Source organism: Abrus precatorius, unplaced genomic scaffold (genome assembly GCF_003935025.1).
Source record: "Abrus precatorius isolate BTA unplaced genomic scaffold, Abrus_2018 Scaffold7, whole genome shotgun sequence".
Taxonomy (NCBI): Eukaryota; Viridiplantae; Streptophyta; class Magnoliopsida; order Fabales; family Fabaceae; genus Abrus; species Abrus precatorius.
In genome coordinates, this window is record NW_020874417.1 from 31,249,155 (window position 1) to 31,273,921 (window position 24,767).

Below are 24,767 nucleotides of genomic sequence, written 5' to 3' on the forward strand. Positions count from 1 at the left end.
TTTAAAAGTTTTTTAATTTCTATTTAACTAGACAGTAAAAAAATATATCCGTATTTTTTTCATTCTAACTAGATAAAGCATTAATTTGGTTCTCAAAAATATTATCGTATCAGAAAGATAAATAATTATAGTTTTTATAAAATAAAAAAATTATTCTTTATACTAAATAAACAAAGGATTAAAATATTTAACAGTCATATTATTCTTTGATTATCGGTTGTTATGCAATTAATTTCGTAGAATAGTTAGTTTTAAAAAATCAGTAAAATTTTATATAAAAATGTTTATACCAAAAGCATGTTAAAATTAGATTCATAATTTAGTATAATATTTGGTGTACTCTAGATAAACCAAATAACAACAAACTCAAAACAATTCAAATATTACAATATAGTTGGTATAATAATTGAGTTACAACATTTTAGCTTGTTTCAAACAATAAATAATAGATAATAAATTACACAACCTATAATGTTAGCATGACACAGCTTATAAACAAAAATATTTATTTTGTATGCCATTCTTTTATATAATAATAATAATAATAATTTCTCTAGGAGTTTACCAAATCTGAGCTCAAATTCTATATGTAAATGTTTTTTAAAGTCTTAATAAAAGAAATACATAATTATTTTTGTGTGGGAAAATTATAAATTAGTCTTCAATGTTTAGTGAAATTATAAAAACGGCAGTGTATTTTTTTTTATGCTGATGTCAAACAAACGAAGTAGTATATCACATGCAAAGATCAATATGTACAAATTTGTTTACATGAATCGATGAAAATACATGGATTAAAATAAAAAACAATGATAAATATCAAGATCGAAATGAATACTATTTCAACTTCAATAAAATGATAAGAACTAATCTATAAACAATTTTTGTATGTTCAAATAAAAATATATGTAAGAATTAACTTAAAATTACTTAGTATAAATCAAATTTATAACTTAACCGTAATTAAAATAAGATTAGATAAACGATGCAATATATATGACTTAAATTTTGATTGATAATACATATACATGATTAACACTCATTTTTTTAATCATCGTGAGAGGAATATTTACAATGCATTGTCTAATATATTTTAGACAATGTATTGTAACAAGAATATATTTTAACACTGTTTTTACTGATAAATAATGTTTATATTAAATTTATGGCATTTTTTTACAAATTTAAAATCTTCTAATGTTATTTTTTATTGCTTTTTTATGTTCATGAATTTTATATGTATTTTTAAAAACATTTTTTATTGCCTTTCGTGAATGATGTAACATATATTTAATCGTGTTATGTATCATTTTAAAACATTTAATTTTAATTTAACAACATTAATATTTTTTCATCACACCATATTATCTATCATATTTATTATCTGTTTTCTTATGCTTCTCCCTCATTAAATACAAATACCCTTTGAAATATCTGTATTTTTTAAAATTTTTAAAATTCATAAAATTAAATATTTTTTTTTCTAAATGACTAAGAATAAATGAAACTAATATTTATGAAGATTAAAGATATATTTGAATCTACAATGGTTAATTTTGCTTTTAATTAAGTGGGCTATAGTTTCTTATTGAAGAGATGTTAAGTGGACTTTAACTGATAATTAATAATATAGTTAAAAATTGCTAATTTTCTATTTATAGAAAAAAGGAAAGAAACAAAGAAGACATGGAAAGTAAAACTTTTCGAACGTTGGCGATTGAAGGAAAATTTGATCATGACCACGAAATTGCAACACGTGTATTCATCCCCATTTCTAACTTTTCCAACAGCAAAAATTAGGTCATGGAGGGGCCAAAAAGAAAATGTTTCAATCATTTTCGTGTCTCCCAAACACGTTTCTTTTCTCTTCAGAGAAGGGAGAGAAGATAAAGGGGAAAAAACAAAACAAAATTAATCAAAGTTTGAAATAAAAATTCAAACTTTTGAAGATTTTTGGAATCTCACAACTGTCACCAGTGTTCATCCATTCAGATTGGGCCCTAGATCTGATCGAGCAATGCGCTTTTCTACCCGAGGAGGGTTTCGTGGCTGAAACCGTTTTGATCATCTGGTTGTTCTGGTAAGCCATTGTGCCAGATTCTGTTCTGGGTTTGTTTTGCATTGTTGGAAAGTTTCATGCTTTGAGTTTGGTTTCTTATAATTTCAGGGGGATTCTTAAAGTTTTATAATTCTAAGGTTTTGGGAATTGAATGTTATCTAATGAAAAATTTCGTGGCTCTTGTTATTTTTGTTCATGTTGGGTATTTGCAAAGGTTAAGAATCATGCCAACATGTGGTGGTTTCCTTTTTAAGTTGTTTTCTTCTTTTGTCTGCCCAATAACTTGACAGTTTTGATTCTCATTTTCAGGGAGTGAGGGAACTTGTCCAAGTTAAGATCTTGAGCTGCAATGCAGCATTGATTTCCTGAGTTTGCTCCTGGGTTGGGTTGTTTTGCTTAAATTTGACTTGTTTCAGATCAAAATTTATATAATGGTTTTTTGGGAAGAATATGTGAGCGATGAAGTAATGGGCACATTTGCCCCTATTGTGCTTTATTGGGTATATGCTGGATTTTATCACTTGCTTCCACCTTTAGAAAAGTATCGGTTGCATCCTAAGAGAGACGAGGGAAACAAGAATTTGGTGCCCTTTTCAACAGTTGTGAAGGGTGTTTTGCTTCAGCAGCTTGTTCAGGCAATTGTTGCACTCTTCTTGGTCAGTCCTTCTGCATTTGAATTAATTTTGCCATTTACATTTATGTACTAAGCTAAATTGTATAACCGTTTCATAGTTGAAAACTCACTCTAGTTTTCAAATTTGTGCTGCATTGCTTGCTGTTGCTTTTCTGCACATCTGGTGTTAGAGGCTTATAGCATTTTCTAAATGAAACTGTTATTCCATTTTCTAGTTTCTATTTCATTCGTTTATCCCCAACTCTTTTTGTTGTTCGTGTTGTGCCTACAGTTTTTTGTATGACTTGCACAGTGATACGGCATAAGTTATGAAAAGCTAACATTTCTGCTTTAGATAGAAGGTGTTACTTAATACTTAGTATACCTTTGGCCCAATTTACATGACTATTTGACCAAACTCCTTGAATATCCAAGATGAGAGCAAAGAAAGAGTAGTATTATGAAAATGGAGCCAGAAAAATAGAAGAGCCCAAATGACTCCACCATTAGTGCAGTGCAGACTGCAGATTGATTTTGATAATATGTAATATATTTTAAAAATACCAAATGCAAAGCACATGTGTACACACACTCACACACATGGTTTTTCTAATGTATGCTCATGGGCATACAACAAAAACCTATGTATGGTAAGTTTTCATGGGAAATCATAGGATATCACAAGATTCAATGCATTGATAGCATTAAATGCTAACTTACTATTAGTATTTATTAATTTCTTACTGTGTGTCCTTGGGCACATATTAGAAAAATGGATGTGTTATTTCCCACCAGGTTACGAGTTTGATTTATTAATCACAAAACAAAATTTTTTTACAAACACTGAGAATGATCCCTATTTTTTTTACATGATATACAGCTTCAAATATGAACTATTTACTGGGTATATTTTTGGCATGGGCAGGGTGACATTGTGTCTAGATGTGATCTACCACATTGCATGGTGTAGCATATTCATGTGTGATCTATCCAGTTGCTGATGTGTGAATGGTCTGATGTTGCATATGAACTGCCATTTAGACATGTTAGGTGGCAACTAAATAGTGGTGTTGATTTACATGCATAGTTTCTTTTTTAAAATATTGTTATGTAATTTAATAGTTGATTTTTTGAAAGGATTATTCTACTTTATAATTGTTAATTGAATATTTTATCTACAACTAGGTTTGACTTTCATTTGAGACGCTGCTTTTGGCCTTTCATTGATATAATTATCCATTCATGGGAATTTAAGTTCACTCTAGTAAAAATTTTGGTCTGAATTTATATTCATTCTTTTTACTCCTGAGTCCTGACAAAGAAGAATAATATTATTAGGAAGAAAGGAGAGAAATTACATCTGAAAGCAATCCAAGAAACTCTTCTAAAATGATAATCTCTATGCAGCCAGCCAAAATGGCTCAAAATGCAAGAAATCAGTCTAATTTTTTCGTATATTAGAAACAGAAACAACCGCTAGCAGAGTTCCAAAGAGAAGCCACTTAGGTACAGTTATTACATAAAGATGTAGGGTGTAGACATTTCAGCCATATGCACCGTAAAAATAACAAACTGCCGTGAGTTGTGGGCATTTTGACTTGTTTTTGAACTTGGTGCCCAGATATTTGGCAATAAGCTAGGCATAGTTTGTTGTGCTGATGACACCGATTGTTTATTTGTTGACCTTGTGGGATTCTGTGCTTATGCTTGAGTTTTATGGGAAAAGAAGTGTCTTCTTTTTTATATGAAACTAGCAAATATGCCTGATGTGTTAATTTCTCTTTTACTTTGTTATGTTAACTGTTGAAGCATCAATTTTCAGGAACCATTTCAGGCAAGTTAATAAAGCTAATCTGCATATTAAATTTTAAATGAACCCTGATAATTGCTCTAGCTATAATTCAAACCCCTGGGCTTTTGTGTCCTCTTCAAAGTTTTTTCACCCAGTAGGATAATGGTTGGTTGCTGTTGTTGTAGATCTATATTTAGTGTCAGTTAAGCGGATAATATTTCATATTGATATTGGTTATTTAGTACTCTAGCTATTGTGTTTGGTTTGGCAAACATATGAAGCCACCATGGAAATTAGTTATAAAGCCCAGCTTCTATCTACTAAAAGAGGTACAAGTTAAGAATTGAACTATATATAGGAGCAATTACATTAATAGACCTGGCTATTACTTCTTATTTCTTATATGATGAATTGTCGCTGAATATTGAAATGAACCTCTTGAAGTTGTTACACGCCTTGGAAAAATTGTAGTTGTCATATCACAGTGAGTGCATGGAGAGAGATAAATTGCGGTTGCTATCTTAAAATATAATTTTCTGTAGATAAACTTTTTACCTGTGGTTGAATGGCTTATATATATGCCTGATACAATTTTGCAGCTGACTACAACAAATGGATCTGGGGTTATAGTGCAGCCTTCTATCCCCAAGCAAGTTCTGCAGATCCTTATTGCAATGTTTGTGATGGATACTTGGCAGTATTTTGTTCATCGGTACATGCATCAGAACAAGTTTTTATACCGCCATATCCACTCCCAGCATCACAGGTTGGTTGTTCCTTATGCAATAGGAGCACTTTACAATCACCCCATTGAGGGTCTTCTACTTGACACCGTGGGTGGGGCAATCTCATTTCTGGCCTCAGGGATGACTGCAAGAACAGCTGTTGTATTCTTCTGCTTCGCTGTCATGAAAACGGTTGATGATCACTGTGGACTGTGGTTGCCTGGCAACATCTTCCATTTATTTTTCCAGAATAACACAGCTTACCATGACATTCATCATCAACTACAAGGGCTGAAGTACAATTATTCTCAGCCATTCTTTCCCTTATGGGACAAACTTCTTGGGACATACATGCCTTTTAATCTTGTAAGGAGGCCTGAAGGGGGTTTTGAGGCCAGGCCAGCAAAGGACTAGTTACCCTGTAATTGTTGAAACTTTCATCTGATGGTATCATTTTTCCTTAGGACCAGAGGCTTTACTGTAGGCATTTCTCAAGTTAATTGGAGCTTACTGGCTTTTTCAGTTCATGAAGTTACAGTAGGTTTGCCAATCCACCTTGTGTAGCATAACTATGATGATGTGATTAAGGAGCTTTTCATTATTTATTTTCCATGTACTTAAAAACATTTTTGAAGGTGTAAGTTGCTAAAAGAGTACCAGGTTTTTGCTACCATAATTTGTTATTTCTACTGTTGGTTCACTTGTACCATTTATTTATTATAAATTTTTATTGTAATCCAGAACCATTGGGAGTGAAGATATCATTGTAATTCATTTACTTTTGAATGATTAAAACAAAAATGAGTAAATATACTAGTGGCAACATGTGCTCGTTTCGCCCTTGATGGTCAGTGTGTGTATTTTTGGTGCCTAAATTTGTTAACTTGGTAACAAATTAACTCTTTCTTCTTTGTTGAAAGTGGCCAAATTTTATGAAAGTTAAACAGATTTAGATCTACCATGTTTGTTTCCTTTTTTCAAAACAATTTTCTTTGTGTTTTAAAAATAAAATATAATACAAAGTTGTATTAACTTTTATTTTTAAAAAGGAAAATAAACATAGTTTAAATTGTTATGAAATTTAGATATAAGATGATGGGGGAAAAACTAAATTAATATGGAATTCATATATTTGAAGATTATACTAGGTGTTATTTTTTGGCACAAAATTAAATATTTATTAAAGGATAATTTTCGTTAAAGACCTTCCATTAAATATTAGTACTGCCTTCGTGATTATTTTGAGAGGGTTAATGTTCTCAGCACACATAACAAGTAAACATAGAATGAGAGCTTAATGTTTATCGCAATGTTTAATTGACGATTAATATTAGTTCCTTCGGTTTCTTAAAAAACAAAGTTATTAGTTTGTAATAAATAATAAAGTTTGGGGAAATTTGAAAAATAAAATTATGAAAATAATTTACATTTTATAAAATTAATATTTTATTCAAGTTTACTTGTGTTGGTGTTTAACTTTAATTTATTAATGATTTTGATCTTCCTTGTTTTAATTGGATGTATTTATCTTCATAGTATTTTAATTACAAAAATTAAGTTTTTACCCTAACTTGTATTTAATAATTAACAGGAATATAATAAACGAGTGATGAGACATTAATTTGTATAACTCATTAATATAAAAAGAATCTGTAAAATATTTAAATAAATTATATTGGTAGTAATTATTAAATGAAATTTGAGATGAAAGATTTATTTTTAATTAATAAAATATTGTATAGATCAATTTTAAATAATTAAAATTATAGAATGCACCTAGATTAAAGTAATAAATACTAAAAGTAAAATAAATTTTATCTTATATCATCACATTGTTTTATTTCTGCTTTTTTAAAAAATGATATTTTTTATTGATTGGGGCTATAAAACTGAAAGTATTTGCCAAAACGGCATCAATTGCGAGTCCCCAGTCACAACATCTCTGCTCGCTGAGAAAACCCGACGCACTCTACCGTTTTGCACCGTTTTCCCGAGAAAATTCGAAGATGAGGTGCGTTTTTCTATCTTCCACATTCTACGGTTTGGTTCCCGAGAAAGTGCCCGAACACAATTTAAGACTATATAGACTGCGTTTCGTTTTGTTGGTATTATCTCTCTATTTAATTCTATAGTTTTCTACTTTTTTTTTTTTTTCTTTCTCTTTGTTGTGAACTTTATTTTTTTTAGCACTGTGCTTAAGAATTTTTCGATTCTCTCTGGTTTCTTGGTTGATTGCAACATTTAATTATTGATAATTTGATATTCGCACCGTTTGTTTGTGCCTTCATCGGTTGATTGTAGCTGTAGGGTTTGGGTTACTTGCATATCCTCTTTGTTTTATTCTTGTGCGCTTATTTCTTTACTCTCTCAATTTTTTTGGTTGCTTCGCGGGAAACAGAACAGAGGGCTGTTTTTTTATTTTGTACTCGAATGTGATGTTTTCTTAATTATAGTTATTTTTCAATTTAATCCATTTTCTGCCGCATAAGTTTTGATGTGGTCTCGTAATTGTATTTCTTGTTTGAGTTCACGCTCAAAGGCTACTCTGTCTATGATTGGTGATGTAAGCGATGGAGATTTCTTATATATATATATATATATATTGACAGAGAGCAATGCAAATAAGATTGATGCTCATTTTAGGTGTATGGTACTGCTTAGCATGGGTCAGGAATTTAATAGTTTTTGTTTGAAATGAGTTTTCAGTTTAAAAGAAATTCATGTCATATATATTGATGATCATAAAATCAAGGACACATTATGCTGAATTATAAGTTTGAGGGGGAAAATTAAAACAAAATTATGTTTTAGAGTATAATCTCTTCTAGATTCATATTTGATGGACATGGATCTAAAATATATTCCACTCAAGATGTTTTTCTAGTATAATTTTAATTAATTTAAGTGAAGAAATTACATGGAAGTAGGTCAGCATGATTTCTTTTCTTTTTTTTCTTGTACTTGAATTTTATTTATTGTGTAGTTGTGCAATAAGTTATTTTGAGGTTTTTAGTGCTCATTTACAGCAAAATTTTGGATACCTTTGAAACAATAATTTATATGAAGTTTTATAGAGTAAAAATTCAATGAAAGTAAAAATGTCAGATCAGAATTTTGCAATTGCTTTCAAGTTTCAATGTTTTCAGTCTATGTTGGGCTTCTGTGGCCACTGTACTGATAAAATATTAGCTAGCAGTCTGTCGTTCAGTTGATGGCTGTTTTAAGGGTGTTGGCATTTCAGACATGTATAAAGATTGGGAAGATTTCCTGCATTTTTTTTATTTTTCTTGTTTTCTACTGTAATTTGATAAAAAGTTCTTTTAATATAAGAAAGTTGTTAAATGATTGTTATTATATGATGTATTCATTCTGTATGCTATTGTTGGGGCCCTGTGACTTGATACTTGCATTAAGTTTGTTGTTTGAAAATTAGTTATGCCATGCTCTAGTGTCAGTTGCGGGAAATATTGAGCAAGATTTTCAGTATTCTAGATCCCTAAATTCCTTTGAATTTTTAAATACAGCCGCCATCCTCCTGTCAAGTGGGCCCAGAGGTCCGATGAGCTCTACATAACTGTGGAGTTGCCTGATGCCCAGGATGTGAAACTTAAATTGGAGCCAGATGGGAAATTTTACTTCTCTGCAACTACTGGTGCAGAAAAAATTCCTTATGAAATTAATATTGACTTGTTTGACAAGGTTGATGTAAATGTAAGCGATGTCATTCTTGTAATGGTTTAGTAATCGTATCATTTTGCACAGTTTTCTTATAATTTGCGTGTTAAATCTTTCTTTTCAGAATAGCAAAGCTAGCACCGGTTCTAGAAATATCTTCTACATTGTGAAAAAGTCCGAGAGCAAATGGTGGAGCAGATTGTTAAAGCCAGAAGGAAAACCTCCAGTCTTTCTGAAAGTAGATTGGGACAAGTGGGTTGATGAAGATGAGGAGCAAGAAGACAATAAACGTTAGTGATTCTACTACATTTCTCAGGATATAAGCTCGTTTTTACATCAGTTGTCTGATTTGCTCATTGTTTTTCAGCTGGAACTGATATGGACTATGGCAACTTCGATTTTTCTGTAAGTAGCAAAATTCAATATAGGTTAATACTTAAATGTTTTTGGTTTTATGAGATCTTACACGCTTGTTCCTTTTTTTATAAATTCCAGAAGTTGAACATGGGTGGCGATGAGGGACTGGATGGTGATGTGGCAGATGATGGTGATGGTAAGAGTATCTGCCTGTTGTCATTTATTTTATTTATGGGAGTGCAGCATGGTTGCTTCTTACTGTGATTTTAAATTCTTTATGAACTTCAATTTCACTGGAGTTTATTGGTCTTTTGTTCAGATGATGAGAGTGACACAGAAGAGGAGGACTCAGAATCAGCTGATAATGAGCCTGACACAAAAGACACGGCAGGCAGCAACCCTAGTGCTGCATCTGATGCCAAAGTTTAGAATCGTGGAATCGTGGACCTTATCATAGCTTTCAGTGTAGGACAAGTTTATAGCTCCCGGATTATTATGGTTTTAGGTTGGTGACGGGTTAAATTATCCTTGGTTTTTAACGAGTAGTTAGGAATATATCGGTTGCCTTTGTTTGGGTTAGGGTTAGTCTGAAAAAAAATTCTCTCAAATCCTTTTTATAAGGTATCTTTAACTAAATTATCAATTAAAGTAGTTAAAGTTAGCCCATTTTTTAGAGTAATATAACAATTTTAGACGAGCATTTTTTAGTATGCTATATTTACCTTGCTATTTGTGGCATTTGGAAAGTTTTATAGCGGCAGTGGGTTCCTTCAAAATTCTAGCCTTGGGCCAAATTAAGAGAAAACTCATCGGATCTTAAAAATATACCCTTTTTTGAAAGACAAAATTAGTTATTTGCTCTTTTAACGTTTTTAATATTTTAGCCTTGGATTCCACCTTTGATTTTTCATGATTCAGTAAGTTTGTTCATTCCGTCAGGCAATGTAAAGTTTATGATCAAATGAAACAAAATTATAAAAGCTATGTTTTAATAAAATTAATTAAAAGCTTGTAACATAAAATTAGTTAAAGAAACTACCTAAAAACTTGTACCTTATAATTAAGTGATTGAATTAGTGTGTGTAACAAAATTTGCTGAACTACCTAAAATGCATTTAATGACTGAAAAAACGTTAAAATTTATTGTGAAAATTATATAAAATATTAAGAATAATAAAAGGTTACAAGTTTTAATAAAATTTTATTATGTATAACATAGATTAGAAAAAATATTATTATAATTGACAATATGAAATACATTTTATATACTAGTTTTACATCATTAAAAAAAATGCTGCCTCCTCACAAATGCTATTTCCTCTATTATTTATTAGGGTATACTTTTGTTTTAATAACGAATATATTAACAAAGCTTTAAATTTGTTAAAGGGTATTTTAATGTCTATGAACAGATGATAAGGAACAATATACTCTAATGGATACTTTACCAGAACTAAATGACCTGTGTTATTTATATAATAATTTTTTAATAAAAAATTCTTTTTTTTAATGTTCTTATCATATATATGAGCATGTAAAATTTTTGTTAAATAATAATATACATCATGCCCCGAGTCCTTCCGGTAGCTCTATGTTATTTTTTGGTTAATAATAACAATAATGATGAAAATAAAAATCCTCTAGTTAATGGCATGAGAAATTTGGAATCCCATTGTCTTGTTGAATCATCATTCAAGTATCAACAACAAACATTGATGCTTATCCACTACAGAACACAACAATAGACACTCAAAAAACAAACGCAACTACCTCTGTAAAACGATTGCCATCTGAACCACAACCGTTGTGAAACTACCTACTTCAGATACTCTGACACAAATTACCAGCCAATCAGCTAAAACATATGATGAAAACAAATTAAAGTTGTCTCTGCTACCCCAAGTAATGGCACATCAGCTCTCAGGCATTCTCATCTGTGCTACTTCAGATGGTGGTCTCAGTGTGCAAACCATTTCTCTCGTTTTGCCAAAGTATACCTGTAACATGCATTAGCTACAGATGATTAACCAGATAAAGTATATTGCCTTATAGTTTGAAATGTGAAATGTCATAGACAAGAAGGAATCAAGTATTAAATTTAATAAACACCCAAAGGACAACTTGATCTTTGATCCCACCTTCGCCAATCAAAGAACAGGCAAAAGAAAAAGTAAAGAAAGTAATCTTGAATAAAATATGTACCTGATCTAGTGAGTTCCTCAGCTTACTCTCCATTTCTTCAATCATCCTTCCCATGTTACAGAGATGCCCATCAGCAACTGATAGCTTCATACTCATCTAAAATATAAAGAAAAAAATTAGGATTAACAAAAACTGAAATAGTTGACTCAAGTATAAAAGGCAAGAAAAAATATAGAAAACAACCACCATATAATTAATTTAATATTCAATAATGATGTGACTTTTCAAGAAAGGTAGAAAGTTGAACTTAGCATGCAAGTTTTAACTAAATGATCTAATTGTCAAAATGAGCAGGTTTTAATTGAAAGTACCTGACGTCTAATTGATCCAGACAAACTGAAAGTTCCCGAAGACTCGTTATTTGTAGTCAGAGTCAGCATAACTGTACTGGTTAAACGATAATTGGTGTTTTCTTCTTCCTCCGGTCCCACCTAAATTAAGAAAAGAAAAGCAAGACTAAGGATTACTGAAATCAACTTGCAGGAGAATAATCTGAAAAATTATTAGTAAAGAGAGATTATGCAGCTGCATTTGATGAAAATGCGTAGTCTTCAACATAAAGACACTTTACCTCAATAACATGTATAGCATCCCATGCTCCTTCCTCTAGATATCCACGTCGACCTTGCCCTGTCTTTGAGCCATCTTTAATCGTGGAATTGCAACCAGGATCACATTAGAAGAAAGGCTAAAAGGATGAGAAGTGTTTTTTTCTATCAGTGTTTACTCAAATAACAGGCTCACCTTTCTTGATTAAAAAGCAGGCTACAAAACCTTCATTGTCATCTTCCCACATGTAAACTGATGAAATGCCACCTTCATAATATCTATGACATTATCCATTAATGGTGCATATTGATTCAAAACAAAGTAGCTAAAATAATTATATTCAGATAAACAGCTAGCAGAAAACACAAGATGATCCATCTTCAATTGATTTTCTTTGACACCAGACCGAAATTAGGCAATAAGCTACTAGCAGGCAAAATGGTTGCTTAATAAGACAACTAGAAAAGCACATATGCTCTAAAGATGAGGTAAGTATAGGACCTCACTGGTCACGATATATTGCAAATATGTCATTTGCTTCAATTTCAAGCTTCCTCAATTCTAAAGAAGGGAGGGACCCATCTTCTAATGGTGGATGGTATTTATTTGACCAAGGTGATCTGCAGAGACATACAGTACAACAATAAGTTTAAAATTGTCTCTCTCTGAATACTAAACACATTAGAAGAGGAAAATGGAGTGGGGGAGGGGGCTCATGATAAATTAGTTATGGATCTGTCTACAAGAGCTAGACTACTTAGCCACAAATAATTCAATAGTGGTATTGGTCTACATTTCAAGATTAAATTTTCTATAAAATATTCAGTCATTACTAATAATAATAATAATAATAATAATAATAATTATTATTATTATTATATGCTGCAATATTCATTAAAATGCTGCAAAAAATATTGAATTTGATTTCATAGATAAAAAAATTATGGAATTAACGATATATTTCATGGTATAAAATCTTTTTTCATTTTCCCTCCCTGATTTTCTCCCAGGCGCTACCTCATATATAAATAAACATAAATCCTTTCTTCGTTAAAAAATATGTCAAGTGTTTTAAATTTAATACAATACCAAACATGATTTGGGGTTTTATTAGATGATAGATTCCTTCTGTACATACTATTCACTACTCAGTGATGATTCCAATAAAAAAAATTGACCAATAATACTTCATAAAGTTCATATCTTAATTAGCTTCAAAGGAAATAAAAGCTACTAGATTACGGTACACAATTGAAAAAAATAATAGTGAAACATGCTTGAAAACAAAGACTTAACATAATCATATCCTATACAGCACAAACCAAACCACATAGAGGGATGAATAATTAACCTGTAAGAGTCAGCATCTCTGTTATACTCACACAATATGAACTCCTTTCCACATTCAACGTCGCACAAAACCTGCTTTGTCATTCAAAATATTATAATAAATAAAAGTTCAAGCTTTGAAAGCATTCATAGTCACACAACAATAACTTCCCCTCCAAAGCCAAAACCTACAGGCGAAGAAAAAAAGACATTAACCTAAACCCCAGTTTAAAAAACACAACTTTTCTTTGAGCTTTAAACCCAGTTCTTATTTTATTTTTCATCCCCAAATTATGTTGTGTAAATTGATGAAAATTAAAATAAAAAAAAGGCCTTAAACCCAACCCAATAATGTAATGTGGTGAAAATTGTGGTAAAGAATGGAAATGAAGGAGTGAGACCTGAAGGGGCTGATCGACTTGAGAGAGGAGATCGGAAGAATGGTGAGGCATAAGGCTCAGAAGCGCTGAGAGAGCTGTTTCTGTGTGCTTCGGCGGAATCCTCCGCATCAGTCCCATCGCAGCTTCCATTTCTCTCTCTCTCTTCAAATGCACATACACACACACATACAGCGTCTAAGAGAGAAATTTTCTCAACAAATTTTCCTTTGTTAGGCCTTCCTCTTCTTTTTTTATCCCAATTTCCCTCCACTCTCTCTCTCTCTCTCTCGTTATATACATTCATAGTCAAAGAATAAAATATTAAAATTTATGTACTAAAGTAGTTGAATGTCGAGCGTCAAGTCCGCGACTTATACTTTTTTTTTTTTTTGGATAGAAGAATGTTATACTTCTAAATATATATATATATATATATATATAAAACTTTTGGATTCTTTTATTATTTTTTCTTAATAAGTAAAAGTTAATCCTTTAAATATGAGTGATTCTCCATTTTATTTTTTAATAAAACTTTTGGATTCTTTTATTATTTTTTCTTAATAAGTAAAAGTTAATCCTTTAAATATGAGTGATTCTCCATTTTATTTTTTAATTCATTATTATAATATTTTATAACGTTAAGAATTAAAATATTTTTTTTTATAATTAGAGCTTACAATTGCATAAACTAAAGTAGTAGTTTACTCTTTTAAATATCATTATACACCAAAAGTCAAAATTCCTTACAATAATATTTTTTTACATATATAAACCATCAAATTCAGATAATTTTAATAAAGCATGTTTTTTTTTAGCTCGAGCCCTTTTCAATCGACGTTAAGTCAAAACATTAAAATTTTACTCCAACATTTTATGCCTCACAATGTATCTCAAATGAAAAAGAATATTCAAGTTTGACCGTTTAGCTTTTGTATTTTAAAAAGATCGATTTTTTTTTTTTTTGTTTTAGATAAAAGTTACGTACTCAAACTCATGGTAAATTTATCATTAAAAAATATAAATTTTTATAGGTGTTGGACATAATGTAAGTAACATTTCTCTAAAACCAAAATTTAAGCTTTTGGGTGGACATGGGTTCCACTAATCAATCATTCTTGATACTAAAGGATTTCATTTTCAAATTGAATGAATCGAAGTCGACTGCGACCATGCCTATCCATACATATGATAACAAGCATAAGGCCATTATTAACCCACCATCATAAGAACGAGGTATGAAAAGGTTTTAGATGTTTGGGTGGTTCAACTTTTTCCCACATGGTGACTGCCAGATAAGGAGGAGTTTGATTGAAGGCATCCGCACCCGAGATTGGAGACATGGACAAGCAAAGTATTGGGAAGTAGCTTTTGTCTGTTTTACCAAAGTGATCCCAGCAAGTCTTGATTCCAGATAGATTGAAATGATTTTTTTTAACTGACAATTATGTAAGTTTGGATATCATATCATATATAATATTTAGTGATTATGAACAATAAAAATCATTACTTTTTCAGAAACCCAAAAGATAATTTAAAAAATCCTATTATAAATAGAATTTGATATATATCATCCACTTGTAAATTGCGAGTGTCGCAAACACAATCTCTCAGCTCCCATGATCGTTCACATTCTGCTGTTTCAGATTGCTCATCTCAAAGAATCAGCCATCAATGGAAGCCAGCCCAGAATAAGCGAAAACCATCCTATTTCCTTGAAAACAGATGAAACTACGAAAGATACAACAAGACTTAGAATCTGAGAGTCATTTGTTTAAGAATTGAATAAAATTAATTTTAAATCATTAAGTATAATTAAAAAATGTGCCAACATTTATTTTAGTCATAATTTTGTATTAAAATGTGTATTTTTCATTAAAAATCATGAGAATTATTTTTTTAACTATAAAACAAACAAGTACTAAGTAAACTAAAATGTCTTGGTGCGTTTGGAAAAACATTGGGAGCATTTATAAGTACATGCACCTCATGGAAACACGCCTTGTTTATTTTGCCAACATATTGGGTAAAATTGTGTATTCTGCATTCCAAATAATGGTTTTTCTTTTATGGAAGCATGATTTTGTTACTCTTGCATTGGAAAAAAACCAGTTGCATGTCCGTTGACAAAAATATTTCCTTAATTTAATATTATAATTTCTTTTAATGGCTTTTAGAAATCCCTTTATTGCCAACGTTACATCTAAAAGTGATTTTGTCAACATATCCAAATAAAATAAATTAAAATCATTCCACTTTAAATTCACTTTTAATCAAAATTAAGTTTATCCAAAATCAAGTTTAAAAATGCTCACTCAGAACTCATACTAATGCAGATGACCGGTGAAATCTTCATGTATTTGAGTTGATTTTGGCACGGCGTTCTTCATATGACGCTGGATTTAATTCAACAAGAATAAGAAAGCAGTCAGAGTGCAGGAGCCAAGATGTATATTCTGTGAAATAATTTGCTGTGGAGCTTAGAAGAAAACAACGCATTCACATTTAATTCGTAGCATTATCATGCATTTGAGTAATTTTTACACAAGCTTTAAAATATTGCAGGTGAAAAAACTCACGCTCAGTTGGTCGTGACATAAGAGGGACATGCGAAACTTTCTTCTTGGTTCCTTGAAAAGGCAGCAAACTTTGATCTGGAAAAGGAAGGGATATCAGCACAATAGATCACTGTAAACAGAGTAAGCAAGGTAATTGCAATGTAATTAAGCTAACACATTTGCAGCACCATTTGATAGAGGCACGCAATTAAGAAGAGCTTCATGAAAGATTGCAGCTTGAAGCTGGTAAATTTGGCTTTCATTCATCAAGTGTACACGCAGCACTTCTCCTGCATCTAGATATGCAGCAGTAAAATAAATTCAAGTAATCAAACTTCTCTCGAGTAAAAAGCCCCAATAGGAAACCAAAGAAGAAATTGAAGATTTAGATGCAACCAAAGTCTATGGCATTAATATGTTTGCTAACTGATACAAAGATTTCCGGAAAGGAATCTAAGTAGTTAGTCACCATACATACAAATCAGAAATACCTGATGAACACGTAAACTTAATATCGTCAAATTCACAGGACTGAAGAACCAATGGAACCTCTGAAGCCATAGAGTACTGGGGTTTCCTTAGGATCCTATTGGTGTCCAGTAGCATATCAATCACCTTCAAATTTAAAAATTAAACTTATTAGCTCAAACTACAAAACAAGAAATCCATATGTAGAGATGAATTGTTCTAGGATTTAATATTACAGTGTGCTGCTATTATAAAAAAGAAAAGAAAATAAATAAATTAGAGACAAGGTGAGACACCCCTCATAAGCAAGAAGGCAAAACAATTTTCCCAACAAAGATTTCAAAAAGACTGTTCCCTGTGTGATTAAGCTGTACCCTCTCATAATGTAGGATATGCTAAAGCATAGAATAAGAAAGAGAGAAATGCGATGTGGAAACACTCTCAATAGAAAAGGTCTCTCCACATCGTCGAGTGTGTGTATATGTTGAAGTGTTTAATATGAGATTGCAGCTGTTTGAGAGGAGTTTCAAAACCTCAATTCCGACATCAAGATGATAAAAACAATTATGTTCTACAACAGTAATAGAACTATTATTATAAAAGTGACATTTTGTATATTGCAGCAAAGAGAACACTGCCATTTGGTGCGTGTTGCCTCCATTAGATGCAGAAAATCCTTAATGAAATTGGCTTCAGGAAGTAAACTTGGCAAACATGCCTTATAGATGCATGCAGTCTTCACAGATTACAACACTGATTCTGTTGTACACTTTAAAAACTATAGGACAGATATAGCAATTAAACAATTCAAAATAATTTATATAAGAGAGGGTTCCAGATACCGACATTTGGAGATTCAAGACCTTTGCCAACCATGAATAGTACAGCAACCATGCAGCGAACCTGATGCCATAGAAAAGCACTACCTCTTATTTTGATTACCCAAAGTTGATTACCATTGTACCTGCACGTAAATGTAGAAAAATTGCTGACTTCAACCCAAAAACTTGCAAATTTTCCACCAATCTTAACTCCACATAAGTACAGGATATATGAAATATTGTGATAAACTACCACTTCGATAGTGGTGCACATTTGCTACATCCAATTTTCAAAAATCTGTGTTGGTTCCCTACATATTTCTTGCCTGCAAGCATACACATAAACACAAGGGTAGGAAAAATTGTCTACCAATCTTAACCTCACATCTGTGGGAGAAATCTCAAACAACGTGATGCGCCGCCTGTAGTTGTGCACATTGGCTGCATCCATTTTACAGAAGTTTCGAAAGTCATGTTCTCCTATAAATTTGTTTCCAGCACTCTCCATAGCCTAATGGGAATTATGGGACAAGAATCAATGAGATGTTTACAGTTTACATGCTTCTAAAATCTTTGAAAAATGATTGGAAAAAGAGAAGAGAAAAAGGACAAAACAAGGATCAAGAAGTTATAGCAACTGCATAGGAAAATGGTTTTCCTACCAGGATATCCAAATTTTCTCTCCAAAAGAAATATTTATACTCCCTGCTTAAGCAGCTGAACCTGTATCGACAAAGCAAACAAGAAACACAATAACCAAATAGAATAATTCAAGATATCAAGCTTCATTAAGTAAAAAAATAAATTTAATTTATTGAAGATCTTTGCAATAATAAGGTTTTAATGTTAGTAAATACACAGACAGTTCAACTTGTGTCACAATCCTACCCCAAAAATCAACTAACCAATTAATTGTACACTGCAAATAGAATAGTATGGTTTAGCTCACCAAATGAAATACAATTCCTATCAACTTAAGCTGTTAAGTGAGATGGCTAAAATTGTTATCTAGAAAAAGCATTGATTCCTGTCTATAATATCCTTCTCTATTTCTGCTCTAATTCATAACCCACACCCATGAAAGGAAAAGCTACAATGTGTCGAGTTTCTTATACATTTGTGTGAGTGGTCCTTTCAAGATCAACTCAAGCTTTCAGAAATAATTTCTCTTCAAAATAAATTCTTATCAAAACAACTATCTTATCATCAAGCTCAAAAGAGTTATTGGCATAATAGTATTCAAAATAACACAATTAATTATATGTAATGATTTGTGCAATACTAGTTTTTATTTTAAATTTAACATGTTGAATAACATGTGAATATGTGGTGGGTTGGGTAGTAAGGTACCCATCCCTTCAACTATCCCTATAAATTTTTGCAGATAAATAACCATAATTGGATCCAAACCCATTTAGTGAATAATTTCCCTTCCCATGTTTGTAGGATTTTTACATGTACATATTGGATCTAGGTCCAATTGTCATCCTTAGATTAAGCTTTTGGGAAAATGATTATTTTCCTAAATTAATTTGTTTCCAAATGTGTGCAAAGTTGGCCAATGGTCACCCTTGTAGTCAGAATTCATGTTATATTATAATCTCTCCTGCAAACCAGACCAGTCAGCATATATAGAAACTTACATATTTGAGCATATATTTACTCTGGTTAAGTTGCTTCAAATTTAGGAGTGAAACAAAATATTAAATCTCATAGTAGGGACACATAGCAGCCAAAAAGTACTTTGCTAAAAAACTACACACATATCCAGTGTTACCCCATTGCTTCGAACCCATTATGCAGGATACTGGGAAAGGAGATCCCTTGTCTAGTGTTACTTATTGCTATCATTAATCTCTGCATAATTTAATCATCATATAAGAAGGAAAGCTTTAGAAGAATGCATACAAACCTTGCATGGAAATCAACAGGAACAGGACACCAGCCCAGAATTCGAATATCATTTGGAAGGACTCGATTTAGCACCCTCACATAATCAATTTCCCCTTCTACAAAGAAAAAGGTTGGTTTTATGAAAGGAGAAATAAAGCTGAATAATTTTCCAGACAGATGTAAAAGATATAATAAAGGATACAATTGTATTTACATTTATAATTGGCTAAAACCATATGACACCTCCATCATTTTTGCATCAGATACAACTCAATGGGCATGAATCTGAACAAATACCCTAACAAGTAATCCTTTTGATATGTACACAAGGCAGAAAACATTAACTAATATTTATACAATTGATTATCTCCATTTCCCTAAAAATGAAAGTCGGGGGGAGGGTGGTTACCTACCCTAGATAGAGTAAATTTTATTTATGTATTTTTACTGCCTCCAAACAAAAAGTTTTAACTATACCTCAAGCTCTGACATTTTTAGACTAATACAAATATGATCTGGATTTCATGCTTAGAACATTCGGGCCTAACACTCATTGGTCTTTGGTGGTCAATAATCAGTATGGCAGAACTGTCATTAATAGCACCATAAAATGAAAAATGTAAAAGCTCTAACATTTTCAAATCATAATAGTGAGAAAAAGGATTATCAATAATATAATTGTCCAAGATCCATATTGCCAATGGGTTAATGAAAAGCCACAGCCTTCTTTATATTGTTCTACTTAAAGTCTGAGCTTAAAACCTTCAAAACTAAATTGAGAAATAAAGATCCAAATATCATTAAAAGCTCAACTTTCATTACTTTCCTGAATTAAACCCCTTCCCCTGGTGAAGAAAAAAAAGAAGACTTTATTATCTAAGCTGAATTAGGAGGAACCATGTCAGAATTGTAATTTTCAGAGAAAGGACTTCCCTAATTATATAGTAACAGTACGAAAAAGAAAATGGTGTTATTGACAACTTTAATCTTTAATAGAGGAGAGAAGAGAAAGGGGAAACAAAATCAATACATCCATACAACAGCACAATGGCATTCAAATCAAATATTAGCACCACAACTAGTATTGATTGTATGCAGATGTATAGTATTTGATCCCATGCCCAGCACTTGAATTTCTGTTTAAAGTTATTATATATAATTTTGAGGGATAATATGAAAAAATAATTTAATGTGATTCTGACAAACTGAAAATCTGAGAACTACTTAGCTGAAAAGAAAGAGAACAGGCTCTTTACAGAAAGGTAAACCTCTGGAAACAGAACATTTGAAGGAAAGAAAAAGAAAATAAGACTGTAACACAGGTTGGGCAGTCTAGCCCCAAAACCTATACCAATTTTTCCATAACCCCCATCATGTAATGCCACTCCCCATTTTCCCCCAATGATACCCAAATCTCCTGCCCCACTACCCACCTTGCCCACTATATCATTTTTTTAACTTCCATAAACATGCACACCCTTATCATTGGGCCTACCCTTCTTTCTTCTTCTCCTATACATGTGTAAATGATCTGTAGACTCACTTTAAGATGGAGAAGTGTGAACAAGGAAAACCAATACCAGCCTGTGTATGACAAGAAAAAACTAGGATATTGCCAAAAATGAAAATGAAACAAGATTAAGTCCTTAAAAAAGAAACACAAAAGTCAGGAAAAAAAAAGTTTATTTTAAAATTTCCTGCTAACCATATTGCTCATCTAAAGCAGCAACTCCAGATTTTCCATTATCTGTTGCAGATATCTTGCAGTTTGATCTTAGGAAAAGAGCTATCACCTGCTTCAGCATGTTGCAGTCATCAGAACCAATTAAATAATGAATTAAGAAATTGCATAAAGATCCACAAATCAACAGCAGAATAGAGCAGTATAACAATTAGAAATTCGGCATTGACGTTCAAACCAACCCACTTCAATGACCTCATACAATTAATAACCTTCCAAATTTTTAGACCATTAAAGATTCCAAACAATATAAAATATTAGAGGAATGTTAGGAACACAATTTTTTTAACACAAACCTAATTATTTACTAAATCATTGAAAAATATAAAAATATAAGAGAAAATTATTAAATTGAGAGTTGAAAAAAGTGAGATCCATATAATTTTTGTAGTTTTCAATAAATTTTAACTAATAACTAAGAGTGTGTAAAAGAGTGTGTTAATAGCATTTTTCAAAATATTAAGGACTGCATAATGCTTATATTATTGTTTTTCAAGTTTCATCGTTTTAGTTAGACGAAGTGATGAACAACAATTCTCCTAAAGAGAGGAAAGTAGTACATGGATAGAAAGTCAATGAAGGTGAAGAAAGCCCCAGCAACGGATAAATCTCCTATACATAGGTCTTCCCAAAAGATGAGGAGCACCAATGTTAATTGTAAATGTATTAACTTGTTTAGAAATTTACTCTCTGATCCTCTTTATCTCCAGTGAGGCACACCACAAAAGCACCTCATCTTTTCTTGCCCTGTATTTGCCATAGGTTTTTACTCTTTGGCAGCAAAATGATAGTTAATGGGTGTATCTTAATATAAAAATGGGAAAGATCAATTTCTCATATCAGCTTTTCTTAATCATGTGTGTATCAGTTATTACTAATAGAAATCATTCTCTTTTTCTTTCTTTTCCACCTTCATGCAGCAATCAACTTACTTGTCCAACAGCAGAAACCCCTTTGTCTGTTCTACCACATCTTGAATATTGTGACTCCTTCTTATCACCAACCAATAGTCTTGTTTTCTCAAGAGCTTTAAAAAGTTCAGACTGCAAGAAAAATGAGAAGTGATAAATAAAACTGAGCATTCACATACAGTGCCATACAATGGTTCTACAAAACTATCCTCCCAGTTGACAACCAAAACAATTCGTCCAGCACATATAATTTGTGCTAAGTATGAAAATTCCTACTTCATGGTACTCCTGACAAATTTATGCAGATTTTGAGAATTATTAGCTTTTGACTTCGAATTTGAAGAAAGCTAACCTCAACAGTTGGTTCCATTTGTGCCTCTGAAGCAAAACCATAGAACCTGTATTTACCAGGCAATCAGAAAACCCTAATATTAATTATCACATTGAATTATATACTTCTAATTCAATGAGAATCAAAAGTGTAAAGAACCAAAACAGTGAAATGATAGGAAGGGATAAAAAACAGAAAAGGCCTCAATTCAACTAAAGGAAAACTTAAATGATTATGAGAAATTCAGATCATTAAGGACCTACAAAGCAAACTCTGTAGATATATAAATAGTTACTAAAATATAAATCAATAGTTTAGAGATTGTAGCATGATCTTGAATATCAATATCCTAAAATACATTTTTCAAAGAAAATAATTTTGATGAAATACACATATCTGTCTTTTCAGAATAGATCAGAACCTCAGCAGAAATTATTAAGATGGAAAACAACAAAAAATTATTTTCCAAGTTCCCACTGGATGGGGAACAAAATAGGCGGGGGTGAAAGGCTTGACTCTCAACCTCTGGATAACACAGACAGAAGCTATGGGGCAAATTCTTATGACAGAAAACAAAGCCAGATATTACAGTGATAGTATATACCTTTTTCCAAAGTACATGACTTTTAAAGCTACATATCTCTTGCTATGATGACTCATAAACCTTGTGTTATAGCCTGTATCATGATGTAAAAGCTAATTTAAATTTTCAATATGTTTTGCTAAAATGACATCTCTCACGAGATTAAAAAAATAATGTTTCTTTGTCTTTTAAATTTCTTTAGAAACTACAACAAGTGAAAGAGTGGAAACTCATACACACAGAACAGCAGACCCAAAAAAATGCAGTTGGAGCAGAAAAACAGAAGCAAAGCATACAAATCAATAGCATGAAGTTTCTGCTGAAGAACAGAAAGTGAAGCTTATAGTTTCAAATTTCATATAGTTTTGTGAAAAAATAAAGGGGGAGAGTTATCATGTTAATGTCATCATGTATTAAAAAAAGATATTTTCTCTTAACACCCACATCACAGGTGCCACTACCAGTCCCCTAACGAAAATATTGAGAAAAGGAACCTGGCATATTCTTTATCTTCTCTTCAGATTTCCTGTTGCCTTTGTCTGATTCCACGCCTTTCTCATCTGGGCCAAATAATTTTTTCTCCATCTGCATCACAGATTTAAACAAAATTCTTTGAAGAATGCAGCTTTGTCCCCCTTGCTCTTTCTTTTTCTTTGGTTAACTTTCCAGGCTGAAAACTATCAATATGTTCCACTGGCCAAGAAGATAAAACACAGAGCCAAAAATGCTACGAAAACGCTGAAACAATTTACTAGCTAACCTCATGACTGTGGCAATCAGCAAGTTGAGATAGTAGCTTTGCATTCTCAGCTTGTAATTCCTGATAGTATGAATCACAAATCAGTAGGAAAAACCACATCGAAAGCTCTAAACTGGATTAGGCCAGGTAAAACCTTCACCACAATCTCCTTAATTATTATTAAAATAAAACAACAACGGCAGAACCTTAAGCACGTTCATTGATTTTCAGATTATAATATCAGGCTTGCTTAAACAACAAACACTAACAAAGTCATGCGTAACATACATTTACCCCACATCTACTTCCACTCTAATAAACGGGACAGTTGACAATTGACATGTTGCCATTTCCAATCCATCGATAAAATTTGCCTATAATTTTCTTGTTCCCCCTGTTCTCTCGGAAAAGAGACTGAAATTGGAATTGGAATGGACGTTGAAAGAAAATACTACCTTGACCCTGGCTTGCAAGCTGGCTATGAGTTCGGGATCACTCAGTTGCGTCGCCATCGTCAAGACACAAACACTATACCAAAGATGGGTACAGTTTTCGAACCTCAAATTGTTATAATGGAATGGAAAATAACCTTTGCTTGCTGTTAGGTTTTGTTTCGCAAATTCTAGAAATGGAAAGACAAACACGCATGGAACCTTCTCCACGTACTTGTCATTGTTATTGTACTGCTTATTGCGCGAATTGGCTTGAATTCTTACCGTGGAAATAACCTATCCATTGATCCACTGTAATCAGTTTTTAATATATAATTAAAGGTTTTTTTTTTTCAAATTTTAAGCTGAGTTTAATAAGTTTAAAATAATAACATTTTATTGAAAACATAATGCTTATTATATTTTATATTTTTAGGATGATAAATATTTTAAATATAAATATTATCTTTAATTACACATTTTCAAAAAATAAATTATAATATATCATAATTTCAATTAATAAGTTGTTCCAATTTGATCTATAATCTTAAATTAAATTTTCTACCCATCTCAAATATGTTTATCTTAAAAGGAGCGAAATATATATTTAATC

General features: G+C 31.7%; 4 protein-coding genes across 5 annotated transcripts; 2 read left to right on the forward strand and 2 right to left on the reverse strand.

The window, feature by feature from the left end:
- The first annotated feature begins 1,834 nt into the window (after positions 1-1,834).
- On the forward strand, positions 1,835-5,856 carry LOC113872748 (very-long-chain aldehyde decarbonylase GL1-9-like). The gene is made up of 3 exons (XM_027510547.1): positions 1,835-2,080; positions 2,369-2,715; positions 5,064-5,856. The coding sequence occupies exons 2-3, from the start codon at positions 2,491-2,493 to the stop codon at positions 5,601-5,603; spliced, it is 765 nt and encodes a 254-aa protein (XP_027366348.1). The 5' UTR covers positions 1,835-2,080; positions 2,369-2,490; the 3' UTR covers positions 5,604-5,856.
- A 1,251-nt stretch (positions 5,857-7,107) lies between these two features.
- Positions 7,108-9,884, forward strand: LOC113873386 (co-chaperone protein p23-1-like). Its single transcript, XM_027511484.1, has 6 exons — positions 7,108-7,200; positions 8,714-8,900; positions 8,989-9,154; positions 9,232-9,269; positions 9,360-9,417; positions 9,541-9,884. The coding sequence occupies exons 1-6, from the start codon at positions 7,196-7,198 to the stop codon at positions 9,648-9,650; spliced, it is 564 nt and encodes a 187-aa protein (XP_027367285.1). The 5' UTR covers positions 7,108-7,195; the 3' UTR covers positions 9,651-9,884.
- A 963-nt stretch (positions 9,885-10,847) lies between these two features.
- Positions 10,848-13,949, reverse strand: LOC113872853 (probable F-actin-capping protein subunit beta). Its single transcript, XM_027510705.1, has 8 exons — positions 13,703-13,949; positions 13,324-13,394; positions 12,479-12,592; positions 12,168-12,250; positions 11,995-12,068; positions 11,735-11,854; positions 11,424-11,519; positions 10,848-11,218 (listed from the first exon to the last, which is right to left on the reverse strand). Exons 1-8 carry the CDS (start codon positions 13,829-13,831, stop codon positions 11,135-11,137), a joined length of 771 nt encoding a protein of 256 aa, XP_027366506.1. The 5' UTR covers positions 13,832-13,949; the 3' UTR covers positions 10,848-11,134.
- Positions 13,950-15,130: 1,181 nt separating this feature from the next.
- LOC113872890 (tRNA pseudouridine(38/39) synthase) lies at positions 15,131-24,378 on the reverse strand. Of its 2 annotated transcripts, XM_027510766.1 has the most exons (16): positions 24,179-24,378; positions 23,745-23,804; positions 23,479-23,569; positions 23,006-23,078; positions 22,423-22,468; positions 22,092-22,202; positions 21,124-21,211; positions 19,438-19,534; positions 18,188-18,248; positions 17,906-18,036; positions 17,551-17,668; positions 16,728-16,851; positions 16,425-16,532; positions 16,258-16,332; positions 16,007-16,074; positions 15,131-15,409 (listed from the first exon to the last, which is right to left on the reverse strand). In XM_027510766.1, the coding sequence occupies exons 1-15, from the start codon at positions 24,233-24,235 to the stop codon at positions 16,031-16,033; spliced, it is 1,284 nt and encodes a 427-aa protein (XP_027366567.1). In that variant the 5' UTR covers positions 24,236-24,378; the 3' UTR covers positions 15,131-15,409; positions 16,007-16,030. The 2 variants fall into 2 exon arrangements, with proteins under 2 accessions (XP_027366567.1, XP_027366568.1); XM_027510767.1 differs by lacking the exon at positions 15,131-15,409 and having other exon boundaries at positions 15,967-16,074.
- Between the last annotated feature and the right edge of the window lie 389 nt (positions 24,379-24,767).

What these genes read in the sequence shown, in the direction of transcription:
- LOC113872890 (XM_027510766.1), bottom strand. Translation starts at nt 24,235, where the DNA reads ATGGCGACGCAACTGAGTGATCCCGAACTCATAGCCAGCTTGCAAGCC. An exon ending in AAATGGAACCAACTGTTGAG is followed by an intron (nt 22,203 to 22,422) that starts GTTAGCTTTCTT and finishes TTTTTCTTGCAG; the next exon opens with TCTGAACTTTTTAAAGCTCT. An exon ending in TAAGTTTACGTGTTCATCAG is followed by an intron (nt 16,533 to 16,727) that starts GTATTTCTGATT and finishes CTGCATATCTAG; the next exon opens with ATGCAGGAGAAGTGCTGCGT.
- LOC113872748 (XM_027510547.1), top strand. Translation starts at nt 2,491, where the DNA reads ATGGTTTTTTGGGAAGAATATGTGAGCGATGAAGTAATGGGCACATTT. An exon ending in CAATTGTTGCACTCTTCTTG is followed by an intron (nt 2,716 to 5,063) that starts GTCAGTCCTTCT and finishes ACAATTTTGCAG; the next exon opens with CTGACTACAACAAATGGATC.
- LOC113873386 (XM_027511484.1), top strand. An exon ending in GGAGCAAGAAGACAATAAAC is followed by an intron (nt 9,155 to 9,231) that starts GTTAGTGATTCT and finishes ATTGTTTTTCAG; the next exon opens with CTGGAACTGATATGGACTAT. An exon ending in ATGGCAACTTCGATTTTTCT is followed by an intron (nt 9,270 to 9,359) that starts GTAAGTAGCAAA and finishes TATAAATTCCAG; the next exon opens with AAGTTGAACATGGGTGGCGA.
- LOC113872853 (XM_027510705.1), bottom strand. Translation starts at nt 13,831, where the DNA reads ATGGAAGCTGCGATGGGACTGATGCGGAGGATTCCGCCGAAGCACACA. An exon ending in CTGCTTTTTAATCAAGAAAG is followed by an intron (nt 12,069 to 12,167) that starts GTGAGCCTGTTA and finishes CCACGATTAAAG; the next exon opens with ATGGCTCAAAGACAGGGCAA. An exon ending in TGAGGAACTCACTAGATCAG is followed by an intron (nt 11,219 to 11,423) that starts GTACATATTTTA and finishes TGCATGTTACAG; the next exon opens with GTATACTTTGGCAAAACGAG.